This window comes from Colias philodice, chromosome 19 (genome assembly GCF_061535455.1).
Source record: "Colias philodice isolate Cphi_HAF_F1 chromosome 19, ilColPhil1 Martin Lab GWU primary, whole genome shotgun sequence".
Lineage (NCBI taxonomy): Eukaryota > Metazoa > Arthropoda > Insecta > Lepidoptera > Pieridae > Colias > Colias philodice.
In genome coordinates this window covers 2,638,999-2,654,373 of record NC_143104.1, presented here as the reverse complement: position 1 = coordinate 2,654,373, position 15,375 = coordinate 2,638,999, and the positions used below count along the sequence as shown (strand labels likewise).

General features: G+C 31.9%; 1 protein-coding gene across 1 annotated transcript; it reads right to left on the bottom strand.

The window, feature by feature from the left end:
- Positions 1-7,181: 7,181 nt before the first annotated feature.
- On the bottom strand, positions 7,182-14,313 carry LOC149479819 (solute carrier family 22 member 21-like). The gene is made up of 6 exons (XM_089707378.1): positions 13,935-14,313; positions 11,227-11,431; positions 9,859-10,114; positions 9,023-9,643; positions 8,283-8,464; positions 7,182-7,337 (listed from the first exon to the last, which is right to left on the bottom strand). Exons 1-6 carry the CDS (start codon positions 14,093-14,095, stop codon positions 7,197-7,199), a joined length of 1,566 nt encoding a protein of 521 aa, XP_089563504.1. The 5' UTR covers positions 14,096-14,313; the 3' UTR covers positions 7,182-7,196.
- Positions 14,314-15,375: the final 1,062 nt, after the last annotated feature.

Below are 15,375 nucleotides of genomic sequence, written 5' to 3'. Positions count from 1 at the left end.
GTGTTATGGAAACCAGATGGCTAATAAACATACATTACTAATTATATAATTTTTAATACACCACTTATATAGATAATGAACACCCAGACACAGAGAAAACATCTATTTTCATCACACAAATGTTTGCCCCAAGTGGGAATCAAACCCACGACCTCTGACTTGGAAGGCAGGGCCACTACCAACCAAGCCAACCGGTCAGTCGGTACTACCTACGTACATACAATAATATGTATATTGTGATTGGTTCAAGTAAATAAGACTAACATTCCATGCTGAGTAGATATTTAGCGAAAGGTGGATAAACTCGCCTCCATTAAGCCTTCCATATGAGCCCTAGTCACGGAAGAACCGAATAAAATGATACAAACGACCCATTGAACCTACTACTATCACGGTATATTATGTTGATTTGAACCTCTTATTACTTAAAGGATTGGCAATCGTAAGTTATGTTAAACCTTGTATGGCTCTTATTAACAAAGGGAAATGAATGATAATGATAAAAATAGTATCTAGATGACTAGGCATCATGTTATAAATCTTTTTTTTTAATTCAGTGATCATGGTTACAATTCTGATGTTATACAATAATGAAGTCCAGCCGTAAGAACGGGTAGGAACCCGTTAAGGCATTTGGAATTTTAAAAAAATCCTTTTATTAAAATCTTCATTAATTATATAAATAATGAATTGCTTCATTTGTTCAAATGTAATTTTGGAATGACAACGTTCATATTGCTTTCTTTTGGTTTTGTTATTTTTTTTTTTCTTCAAAGTTTCTTCTGATAATTATAAGTTTTATCTTTAAAAAGTATCACTAATTTATTAAATATATAATATATACATTAAAGTACAATACAAACTCACCCAATAATTGAATTCATTCAAATTGCAATTTTAAGAAGATTTTCCGCAAAATCTCCAGAATGGTTTAAATAAGTGTTTCAAAATACTTTTTAAAAGTGAATAATTTTTCCTCCGTCGCTTCGCTTTTGCCATATCATGAAGAAACAATTTATCTCTCTCAAGACCGAATTAAATTTAGAAATTAGGAAAAAATTACAAGTCTTATTTTTTGTTATTAATCTACAGTAGGTAAATTGTAAACCTTTCTTTAGAAAAACTTGTAGTAAGTTTTTTTTGGATATTAAATTTAAACGTTTCTTCATCATCATTCTTGTCGTATAAGAACCACAGGCATCATAATTATGATATAAATATTATGTAAAATTTAAAGGTAAAATTGACTTTTTTAAAGCACTCATTTCTCTATTACTTTTTAATATTTTTAAGACGTAACCACCCAGCTAGCAAGTATGTGCATATGTTTACGTTGCAACTTGCAACATGTATTACATACACCCTGTTTTGTTTATAATTTACTAGCTTACCGCCCGCGGCTTCGCCCGCTTTGTCTAAAACCTAATAAATTATATACTAAAACCTTCCCCTTGAATCACTCGTTCTATTAAAAGAAACCGCATCAAAATCCGTTGCGTAGTTTTAAAGATTTAAGCATACATAGGGACATAGGGACATAGGGACATAGGGACAGAGAAAGCGACTTTGTTTTATACTATGTAGTGATGATGAAGAAGTACTTCTAAGTTTTCATTCAAAACAAAATCGCGTTAATAATTGATGGCGCACACGTAACATGTATCCAATTTAAACATAAATCAGTATAACATAAAAGACCAGCATGATTACATCAACTTTCATCCTTCGGGAGATCCCAAACTTACCTTATCGGGATCGCTGTGAACATTCGGTTTTACCCTCGGAGGAGGTTTTATAAGGCAAATCTGAATTTTATTCAGGGTCACTATGAGGATCAGTCAAAATTTGATACCTTTTGATCCTTAGTCTTGTAGGTACTTCCTATAGTAGCCCTTTTTATGGTAAATTTATCTTTTTGTTTTCAGCGAAAATTGTATAGGATTGTAGATCCAGGTATGATACTATCTGACAGGAAAAAGAATGCTAAAGAAAATCAAACCCACACTTTAATTATAATTGCCAAACTGGAGTCCTATTTTCTCACAATCCGAACAAAACCAAATAGCTTCACTAGTCAACACGTTATTTTGCATAATCCGACACATAATATTTGTTATTATTACGCTATTTAAGCATTTAATCCAACATTATGCTGATATGATACAGATGGTAATTTTCGTAATATACGAAAATATACGTAAATACTGGGATCATATGTAATTCATTATGGGAGTGCAGCGAAATTAAATGGATTTCGACTTATCCGTGTATATTATTAACGAGATATTAATATTTGGTTTGTAATAAATATTTAGTTCGTCGAAATTATTTTAATGCGAAATGGACTCGATATATTTTTATTTAAATACTGCAATTACTACTAAGTATATAATATTATTTAAATTTTATCAAGAGAAGATTGAATAAGAGTGTTTAAATCTCTTGTTGCATTCAGAGCTTTATTATTAGGCATTATAATCTATACCTACTTCTATTAATATAAAGCTAAAGAGTTTAGAGTTTGCTTGTTTGTTTGTTTCAACGCGCTAATCACAGGAACTACTGATCCGATTTGAAAAATTCTTTCGGTGTTAGATAGCCCATTTATCGAGGAAGGCTATAAGCTATATATCATCACACTAAGACCAATTATAGGAGAGGAGCAATGCGGGTAAAACCGCGAGGCACAGCTAGTTACTTAAAGTGTTCATAGTTTCACAAAGTTATGCCTTTGTTGATTAGTTTAATATGTATTAACTTAGTAGACTCCCGTGTGATAGGTAAGTTTTAAATGAGGTTAATTTCGTCATAGTATAAACAAAATATTATGATCGATATAGGATCAAGCGTCAAACGTAGATATTTAACAATTCGGTATTTATTCTACTATTTTGAAGTATAATTTCTATTTTCTCATTATACATTTCAAATATACCTACAATCCTACATGTTATAAGTGTATAAATTTGTTAATTTTAATTTAATTTGGGGGAAAAAAAATACTCCTTTTTACGGGACCCTCTACATTCTTCAATGTAATGACATGATTAAAACATTGATTAAGGACCGACAAATAGATGTAATAGGGTCTTTTTGGTTATTTCACGAGTAAAATTAGGCTTTTTTGAAAAGGGTTTACGAGTAATTGGTGAGCCAAATGAAAAGGTTGCCTTTAAAATCTCACAAATTCGCCAAAAGGCCCTTCTAATAACCCACGCGAAATCTCGGGAGCTTCTCTGAATTTTTCTAATAAAAACAAGAATGCGAATTCCGATGTTTTACGAAGATACTTTATTTTCTGAGAAAAAAATAACAAATACGCTTCCGTGCAACTACGCTATTTTATTGCTAAAGGCGCTCTTTTTCATTATTTCTTTTAACTTGAAGTAATGTTACAATTTGCTGGTATTTTAAGAAAGATAAAACAATTTGGCAAATCTTAAAACTTTTCACTTTTACAACCTACTATACCAGTTCATATTACCTATACCTATCCTTTTCGTTACAGCTTGCAGTGATGAAGAACAATATTTATCTGGATAAATTGGAGAAATATTCGTTTAGTTCATATGATTAAAAAATAAAATATAATATAAAAAGCACGTTACTTTTATAACGTAGAATCGTTATAAATAAATCTTCTCTCTAATAAGAATATATTCACTATTTTCTACACTGCAATTTAAACACTTCATTCATTAGCAACCATTTAGTGCGCTTCCAAGAAGTGTACCTACTTATTCAATAAATTATACATTTTGCAAATGCTATTAATGTGATGAGAGGCACAAGTTGTTTGTATACTTATTACGAGTTGACACCATCAAAACTAAATTTAATTAAAACACACACGTCCTTTTATTTATTTACGTTTTATATTTTAATCTTAATACTATTATAAAGGCGAAAGTTTGTAAGTATGGATGTATGGATGTTTGTTACTCTGTCACGTAAAAACTACTGAACCGAATGTCTGCTAAATGAAATTTAGCAGACATATAACACAAACTTGGATTAACACATAGGTTTTATCCCGGAAATCCCACGGGAACGGGAACTATGCGGGTTTTCCTTTGAAAACGCGTCGGAAATCTAGTAAATAGATATATTTTTCACTGTTTTTCTACCCAATTGTGTAACCAAACGTGTTGATATTCTCATTAAATTCAGCATAACGAAGACTGGCTTATTGCGGGAAAGCCTCGTAAGTCATCTAATTGCGTCTTTGATGTTTTCATTGATTTCTAAGTATTTTATTATTAAAGCTTCGATGTTGAAACGTATTTAAGCGCTGCGAAAGGCCTGTCTAAAGTCTTTGTGTTTTGCAGAAAATAACTTTGAAGATTAATCTCTTAATAATATGAACAATTAAAGTATATTTATTTATTTATTTATTTATTTATTTGGTAATCCAACAGCTTTACATTTAACAAGACCACTATTTTGCTGATTAACTGAACAAATAGCCAATAAGGATTACAACATAATATCATTCTCAAGAATAGACTATAAACTAGTAAGTAACAATAATATTTATAAATAAAAAACATAACATACTGAGTGTGTGTGTGTGTGAGAGTATGTGTGTGTGAGTGTGTGTGTATGTGTACGTGTGCGTGCGTGTAGGTGATATAATATGGTGTGACGTGTAATAATTTATATGTATATATAAAACTCAAAGGTGACTGATATAGTGATCTATCAACGCACAGCCCAAACCGCTGGACGTATCGGGCTGAAATTTGGCATGCAGGTAGATGTCATAACGTAGGCGTCTCCTAAGAAAGGATTTTAGAAAATTCATCCCCTAAAGGGGTAAAATAGGGGATAGAAGTTTGTATGAAACTTTTTATTCCTTTGATGTATTTGCATGAAATTTAGCACACATATAGAAGGTAACTTGGATAAACACACAGCATAGGTTTTATCCCGGAAATCCCACGGGAACGGGAACTATGCGGGTTTTTCTTTGAGAACGCGGGCGAAGCCGCGGGCGGAAAGCTAGTAATTTATATATGTAATTTTATGCAATTTTAATACTTACATCTAAAAAAATATTTTTAGGTTTTATTGTTAGTGTTATATTCAGTCCAGAGAGCATAGGTTACCTGCAAACCAGGTATATTATAAAAAAATATTAGGTGGTGTCCTTAATTATTAACTCGAAAATCATTAACTTTTTACTGATATCGCAACCACTGAACCAAGGAGCTTCCAGCTTAATAAATAAAAACAATAAAGGCTTTATTAAGTACTTATTAGTTTAAAGACATAAATACTTTCCTTGCCTTCGTGATATTGTTTCGTATTTTAACTCTTGCAGCAAAATATATACGTCTCTATCATGCAAGTCAGGTGGACTTTGTACCTAGCACTAGAAAGGACAATAAATATAATTATTATACGTATAATTGTTAAAATTAATAATCATGGAGGACAGACAACAAGTTCAGTTTCTACAGAAAATTATATACAAAGAAAAAGGCAATATAAAACGTTGTATTTATTACACTTATAAACTACGCTGAATTGTACCGAATTTGGCTGAAATTCGATTCTGATAGATTATGATCTGCATCTACGTAAAGGATACTCTGTCAGGACACAATACAAGCGAATCCACGAGATACATACCTTTATCTTATGTAACAGATTTTTTATTTAGGTATACACAATTAAAATTAAAAATAAATATCAATTAGTTACGTAAAATACAATATTTGCGCAACTTATGTTACAGGCGTTTAATTTTAATTTCGTTTAATGTCTGTTCATAAAATAACATTAAAAAGGGTATATTTAAATTCATTATTATAAGTATATTGAATTTTTTCCTACACACAGCTTCATAATAGCTACGTAAAATTGGAACTAAGTACATAAAACCATAATTCACAAGTCCTTCGAATTTGTCCGCTAAAAACACAAGCTAGGCAACCTCAAGCCAAATACTCGGTTCTACAAAGGGACCATGGCAACCCTACCAAATTGTAAAGTATCCGTGACAAACAACCCGCATCGAGTATTGTTTCTATTACGTTTCTCCAATTTTCCGAGCTTCGGCCAAAGGGACAAATATGGGTCGACTTTTCACTATTGTTAGCACGTATAAATGGACCGGATTTCGGTTTTAAAATATGTGAATTTCAATGTTGAGACGAGCTTTTGGGTGTAATTTTATATTTAAATTATTATAATGTTTTATCCATCTAGAATAGCTTAGAATTATTTTTAACAGTATGCGTCATTATTATAATATATACATGTTTCTACATCTAGGTTCTACATTACACAATATTTATAATTCAATATTTTACATCAATGAAGTCCTAAATCGTCCGACCCAAAATAATCAATAAAATTATTCGTCCAGGAATAATTAATTTTAGGAAAAACTAATACGTTTGCTCATAAAAAGAACTTAAGTCTTCCAAATTAAATTTATAACACATGAAATTCTTATCTTCCCCTGGGAATGAAGAAATCCTTACTTCATGACTCTTAAAGTTTGTTGCCTATAAAATGAATTATTTCTTATTTTGCTTATAAGAAGTCACTTTTCAAATTTATTTGAAAGTCTTTAACTTGAAGAACAAGAAAATGTAATAATTAGGTCAGTTTATGTTTCAATCCCCAGCAGATTCAATATCAAAATTCATCGTCAGAACACAAATAAAGCAAATCATTGTTAAATAAAGACGTATCATTCAATCTTATCATTTATTACGATAAACTACAATGTTACGATGTTAAGTACACAAGTAGATAGATACAGAGTGACAGATCAAAGAAGTCTTAGATAGGGCATTTATCTTATACGTAATGTATATCCTACATAATGTATTATCCTGCATCGAGTGTACTCAAGTCATAGGTACATAAATCTCAATGATATTAAAATTCATATAATTATCAAAGTGAACATAGTGGTCATTTAAACCTTATTATGGAGAAAGTATAGATTTGCGTATAATAAATGTTATTTTCATTTTTATATGATAGAAATGCCAAAAAGTGAGGAAAGTATATATTCGATAGATCTTGCTGAAACATAAATAACAAAATTTTTTAGAAAAACATCAGATATAGATCCTTTTTTAAGAGGAGTATGCCATTTCTCTAATGGCTTCAACAGTGAAGCAGGAATTTTAATCGTAGGTTGCAAAAAAACACAACGCAACTTCATTGACTTAATTTTATTTAGAGATCTTTTCAGCTTCCTTCGTATTATCTGGTAAAGTAAGGTTGTTTGTCTCCGGTGTTGCGAGGGACAATACACTGGCTGTCAGAGCTAGACTTCCGAAGAATATGGTTGGTAAATTCTCGTAGTACAGCGCCTGAAACAAATTGATTTGTTTAATTGTAATTTGGTCTCTTGTTTTATGGGAAACAATATAAACAGAAAGTAATAACAGGAAGGATTATTAATATGTAAGGTAGTAACAAAAAACATAAAATAAAACAGAGATTAAAGACGCTACAATATAACGACAAAGCAGTCGATTCAATGCAATTGTCATAACTAAAAATACTTATTATTATTAGACGAAGATGCACTATGTTTAAATAAATATGATTACTTGATTCCACCAGGTATCTAAAGAATGTTCCTAACATAAACTCTGAAGTGTGCTACAGAAAGATTTGTTCTAGATCGTCAAGTAAATAGCAAACTATTGAAAATACATTGAATTCAAGAACTAAGTCTTACAAAGAAGTACTCATAGTTACAAACTATGAGATGAAAACTTTTGCTCTGTTATTGGTTACTTTATCGCTTGAGAAATATAAATAATAACCCATCATGATGTGAATTATTACTAAAGTTTACAACAGGAAATAAGTTTAAAACCTGATTACGAAAAATTCGCGTTCAAAAGTACGAAATTATGCTCTCTAGAGAATACTGAATTTATCGTAACATGATGTAGAATATAACCATCCAGAAAAGCTTTCAGAATGAATAATTTTATCAGATTAGAATACTTAATTCAGAAACAATGGGGCAATATTTTAATCAAAATATAAAATCTGAGACCTTTTAGGTTCACCGTATAAAAGGTTATAATTACATCTTACACCACCATATATTTATTTTTTTCGTTAGTGCATAGAATTCTTACATAGATACCCATGGTATTTTGATGATTGTTACTCAATCACCTACGATCTACTGAATTGATTTTGATGAAACTCGACATATAAAAAAGGAACAAACAATATACTTTATACTACTACCACAGATTACTAAATAGTTACTTTATACTACTAAAAAAACTTACAAGTAATGGAGTTAATGGTGCCAAAGTGGAACCAATTCTACCCGTACTAGAACATAAAGCCAATAGAGATTGCCGCGCATTTGTAGGGAATGCTTCAGATACTGAGATGTACACTGTAGTGTATGCAACTGTTATTGAAAACTTCCCAGCGAGGTAGAAGATTAGCGGCCATATGGAATCCTCTGTGGATAAAAATAATAAAAATTAGGAACGTAAAATTTATAAGCATTCGAATGGTATTTAGATAATGTAACATTATAACTCCACTCTCTCTTCTTTCCAGTGATGTGATTAAATAAATAAATAAAAATCGTTTATTTAGTACCAATACATTGATCTAAATTTAAACTCGACGATCGCCTCAACTAGGTATAAACCTGTGCTAGAGGCGACCGACGCCTTCCACATAGGACATTGCCAGTATAGTAATATACAAAAAATGAATACATTATTAAATATTAAAAAGTACAAAAACATAAAGACGAAGAATGTTACGATTTATTGTCTAAGAAGAATCAGAGTCATGATGGAAAACGTATTAGCATTGTTTTAGCTGAGAGTCTGTTTGATTTGAAAGAATTTTAAATTTTAGTACCGTATGACTAGATTTACAACAAAACTTCCCTATTCTAGCTGGTTTAGTGCCTTAAATTTGGTTTGTTCATATAATTTTTGTTACACTAATACCAATTATTCCAAGCCCTGCAATGAAGAACATTAATTTAAGAAATAATACTCACGTTTCGGTAAGAAGCTCAAACCAATGCAGAAAACTGCGCTCAGCGTATACCATGTAAGCAACACCTTCTTCCTCCCAAACTTATTCAGAACCACACAACATAACGTATTCGCTGGTATTTCTATAAAAGCCACCAGCATAAAGTTCAAATACTTATTTCCAGCTAATGACACTGAATTTATAGACATACCATAATACCCAAAGGAACAAGATGTCCACAGATAGCAGTACAAAATCAATCTGAGTGACATCGTTTTTGATTTCACTACTTGAACAAAAACAGATGAGAACGATTCATATTTATTTTCTTCAGATTTAGGACTAGCTTTGAGAGAAGCTAGTAAATGTTCTGGTACTTTTGTATTATTCATCTTTTCAGCTTTCTTAACTATTGAAATTGCTTCTTCGTGTCGTCCTTTACTGAGTAACCATCTTGGACTTTCGTTGACGAAAAGAAGGTAAGATATGACGAAAAGTGAGGGTGTATAAACGAGTCGAAGCATGTGCCTCCAATCTTGTAACCACCAAGCAATCATGGGTAGGGTCATTGACCCACAAATGTAAGAGAAATTCATAATAGTGTTGCCAAATACACGTCCACTGGGTCGCACTAATTCCATGCCTAAAAGCAAAAAATTATTTTCTTCTCAATATTTCTTTCTTTATATGAGAGAAATTTTTGAAAGACAATTAAAAGTACCTAATTTATTGTTTAAATGTTATTTGTGAGTTTAAACAGTTTAACTAGGTCTAGTCTAACTTTTCTTGAAATGTTTAACTAGGATTTCGGGTGACCATTGTTAGCATAAATTCAAAATACTTCAGCAGCAAACTTACCAAAAACAAAAGAAGCGCTATACGCAGCAGCCGCAGAGGCAGTTTCAAGGAACGCCGCTATAACGAACATCACATAACCAGTAGAGAACGATCTCAATAAGCCAAACACTCCATACATAGATGTGGCTACGGATATGGCTTTCACTCGACCAAAATTGTCAGAGAAGATCCCAGTTAGGGGAAGCGCTATGAAGTATCCTGCGCTGTACGCTGAACCTACGAAAGTTCGCTTCCAATATTGGCATCCTAGATCAAACTGGAAAAAAACAATTTAGGTCAATTTATTGAACAAATATCACGTATAGTCATTTTTAAAAATATGTACAGTTCTATGAACCTAAAGATAAGATAATATGTTTTAGTTTTTTTCTGTTTCAGAAAGAGGTACAAATCATGATTCATTGCGTATGTTGTAATTAAAATATCTTAGAGTAAAGTAAATCAGTGGTGGCACGTTTTTGTAGAGGTTATACACTGTTAAATCTTGCATCAAGTTTTGCATGATACGCGAAAATTATCTACGGATAGGCCAGGGGCCGGTATAACGCGGGTCTACTGTATTGTCATCATCATCATCGGCCGGGACGGGCCCAGACGGGAATATATAATTAACAACATAAAAATAATAATTGTTGTAGAAATATAAGTGAACAGTAGAGGTTATTTTTGTTGTCTCATATAAAATGGTATCTTGAGTGCTTTAATATTCAATTCATAACGATAGCAAAATATTGTACTTAGGTTCTATTCATTACACAATACTAAAAATACGTCAATTACATGACTATAATCTATTCTATTTCCCTGTAAAATGGTTTATAATACGTGGGAGTGATGTTGAATAGAATGCTAAGGGATTAGCTGAAAATAAATATCAGTACTTAGAATTCTCAATATAATACACTCAATAGAACTTTATCAATACTAATTTCTATACAATAATGTTTAAGCCTCCATCATATTGTGTACTAGGACGGGGTAAATTCAGATGACTGCTGTGTATTAATATAAAACAATATGATTAATTATTGTTTTTAATATTTACTAGCCGCTCTTTCCGGCCTTGCCCGGGTTTATCGGATTAAAAATAAATAAAATATAGCATGATATGACACTTACAGACAACGAGGCTATCTATTGATAATAGATTTTTTTTAATCGGTTCAGAGGATCCGGAGATTATCTTTACAACAACTCAAAAGCACAAATCTTTTTTAACTTTTTATAATATTAGTACAGATTTATAATTAATAAGAATGTTATGATTTAATCTATATAGATTCAAATCCTGCTCGATTCTTATAATAAAACGATCATTTGTATTTTCGAATTTCCAAAATAAGCCCACATCCACAAATACATACTTACATCTTTAACAATTGAATCTTCATCACTATAAACATAAGCGTCACACTTAACTATAGACGAACGGTTAAAACTATTAATGTCACATTTACCATCTTCATCAACAAACTCGTAACTGTTACATTTGTCAAACTTATTGTTAACCTTTGGTATTGCATGATCCAGCCAAAGAGTGTCATTCAAACCTTCACATTGTGGTATTTTACATCTGAAATCGTAAAAATCATGTAAAATATGAGTACATAATCACCAATAATTGTTCAAATACTTGGCCACGTGTAAAACGTAACCTCAAGCGCACATAGTATCAAATATTTCAGACTCCCTTCCCTTCTTTTCCCCCAAATCATGGACCAATATATATCAAGAGGACTTACAATCGCCATAATAAACAACGTAATTCGTTTCTCAGTTCCCAATTTAGCCGATAGATGTCACTCGCAGTAGCATTTGGCATTTTTTATAATTGAATGGTTCTTGTCCTATCAGAGACGTTTACTAGAAGACGTAATTAAAATCGTTTAACAACTAGATGTCGCTACTAAACAAATCAATGTGCCAAATAGTATCTTGACGTAAAATATAATACGCAAAAAAATATTTTTATTTAAATCTTATTTTTATTTTGTAGCGATACCTCGTTCTGAATCGCGCAAGCTAAATGTTTTTGCTACAGAGCATATAATATACAACTTTCCGCCATCAATCATCGGGGCCTTAACGGCCGGCCGGTCGAGTAGACTGGTCCCTCCCTTTTTCGATTGAGGAAATCCACCTTCCTACCTCCACATTATTTGTTTTAGTTTTAAAGATTTAAAAAGCGTAAAATAATACTTTCTTCATTTTTGTATTTTGAGTAAACGAAACACTAATAACGGTTAGTTTGACCAGAGGCGGCTCGTGACAAAATTGTACGGGTGTTTAATTATTGAACTAAAACAAAGAAAATACAGTAGCGTAGTAAATTCATTACAAAAAAAAATTGGTTGTCTGTAAGTCGGTTTACTGACGATAGTTGAACGTGACAACGTCCGATTGTGCTTCTTTGTCGCTCGTTCCGCGCTCTCGCTTGCACTTCAAGCCTACACGGAACGCCTCAGAGCGAGGTAACGCCGCATGAGTCATGTTTTTTCGTGCGTGCAGCCGGCGCTATCGAATTATAAGACGTTGTCACGTCAAAAATGAGCACCACATTATGAATGTCTATTTAATCACTAAAAAATATAAAGTATATGCTATTTCTTATTTTGTTTATTTATTTTAAATAAATAAATATTTCAAAACGATTTCAATGATTATCTATTAATAATAATTAGAAAATCCCCGAATTTGGATTCGCGAGTGTATTCTTATTGTTTGTTTATAATATAGGAGTGGCAACGTCGCGCGCAATTGCTGCTGTCATGCGATGCGGCAACATCGCGTGAGAGCGGCGCTCCAAAAATGGCTATTTATAGTAAATCTTTTGTTTCGCGCAGGACTGTCGCAAAATTTCTCTTTCACTCTTATTGGATTCCGTATTTAGGCATTTGATATTCGTATTGGAGTTGAGGCATACGATAAATTTTAAATTAAAGATATATTAATTGTTAAATGAATGAGCACAAGTTTAATATAATTATTTATGGGAGTTCACTGCACCAGCGCTCCTTAGGATGAACCGCCTCTTTTTTCACTTCGTTCATCGCTGTTCGAGAGTTACTTCGTGACCACCATGGACCAATATGGCCACAGGTATGCCACAGAGCAAGTAATATAAGTATTACCGGCAGTTACTGAGCGCGAGCCCAGTATTACGATAATGTATATTGTACTACTTTGGCGCGAGTTCATTTGGAAGCCGTATTTAGAGCAATTTTAAATAATTCATTGTAAAAAAATACACATTTGTTTACTAAAATTTTATGGTAATATTCTTAAATATTATACACTAACTTATGCAGACACAAACAAAATAAAAAAAACACGCATTTTAAAACAAAAATCACGCAGAACTATTTCGAAAAACTTAATAAGTCATATTCATTTTTTCGTACTTCCGAAATCAATATTCCGGCTATAATCAGATTCTGGGGCATGAACGCTCTTAACTAAAAACTAAAATAACAATTCAAAAACACCCGAGTTTTTAAAACAACGCTCTCTAGATGTAATAATTAAAAATCGATAGTTTGCTGTTTCCTTAGTTCTAAAATTGGTCACTAGTGGCGCTTTTAAAACTGCAAATTAAATAATAAGCTCAAATCAGAGCGCCGCGCTAGTAATAGTCTGAAATTACGGGGTACGATCTCTAGGATGACGATTGTCAGTCCACTTGATTTAAATTGGTCCATGCCCCAAATACATTTTTAAAGATAGAAAAGCACGAACGTCATACAAATAAACATAATCAATGTATAATATTGTATTGAAAGTTAGTCCAATTTCATTATTTCTTAAAGGAAGGCTAAAAGTCAAATAGACAAATAAAGATAAATGTTTTAACTTCAGTACTAGGTATTAGAATAAGGAGCTCTATATTAATAATATCTTCATTTATCATAAACATGAAACATTGAATCTTAATGTTATTCATAATAAATTTTCGGTATTGACAAATTCATCTTGTTTATTATTTAAGATAAAATACCCAGAATCTGATAATTGCCATTGAGGTAAATTTTGATCTGAACACAGACGTGATTTCCACGTAATGCCAATAAGCCACTTACCTATAATTAATATCCATGGCCTCGAAATTAAACGAAGAAGTGTACATACCACTTAGAAAACATGGGAACAATATTAAGCAATAATTCAACACAGTAAACTTGCCGAAAGGGCCCAAACACTTCCAAATCTGGTCTAGTTTTGCACCAATTCCTTGAGACATTTTCACAGAATATACGATGGAAAATAACTTTTAACTACTATCTCATATAAATATACATTGTGTCTGAGCTGTAAATATATTAAATGTTTTATTTCATCTTTTATCTTAAATATCGCTTGATACACCTTATCTTGGTTGGTTTTATTCACAGAACGTATTATAAAGAGAGGTTAGAATGGCAATAATTCGCCGTTCGTATATGAACCGGTGTCACCAAATCCGCCCCACCTTTCACCTCCAATATATTTGTACTATAAATATGAAGCTTACGCACATAATTATTTGCAATTTCAAATCTAGCCAATCATAGCGCCGCGCGATCACGCGATTTAAAATGGAACGAATCATACGCATGCACGCATACCAATGTAAATTTTTATAGCTTATATTGTGTGAGTTTGAATAAAAATAAAATAAAATAACATTTATTTGCCAAAAACATGGTACAGAGAGGTGTGGAGAGATTCAACATGTTTCGCTTTGTAAAAAGCATACAAATATATGCGTAAGACAGATATTAAATCTAAATCCCAATACAATAAATTGAAATATCATTCTATTATACTATATCCTATTCGTTTTGAAACTTTTTTTAATCTACACATGCATATTAAATATAAGTACGAGCTAGTCCATTAAGACGATACACAAAAAAAAATCCACTGCTTGGTGGGCGGAGTCTAATAGCTCCCTATCGCGAACGCGGGTGTGCGCGAAGTCATTCTTGCAAACTCGCCGCGCTGCCGCTGGCCGACTCGGGACAAACATGTATGGAGTCGTCATACAGTTATAATATTGTTATACATATATTTAATTGTTGATTTATTGGTTTTATTTTCTTGCTTATAAACAAATAATCTTCTTTTTAACAACTACTTAGACATTATTAATAATTATTATTATTTCGTAATGTTTACTTTATTACAAAATAATACAGGTTATAAATAATCTTTAAAATAACAAAAAATATTGTGACTGAAAAAATGAAATGGTACTCAATAACGCGGACTACTGAATTGATTTAGATAGAATTTGATGCTGACGTAGATATTACATCATGCCCAGAAATGAAAGGTACTATTTCTGAAAGAAGTTATAAACCCTAATTCTTCTCAGTCAAAGTCAAGAGTGGAAGATATCACTAATACAGTAAAACTGATGCGAAACTTTGGATGTTAATTTGTATATTTTTTTATTAGTTGTTACTTAATCACGTCAAGACTACATTACCAATTTTGATAAAATATAGCTAATTGCCTGGATTTACACATAGGATACTT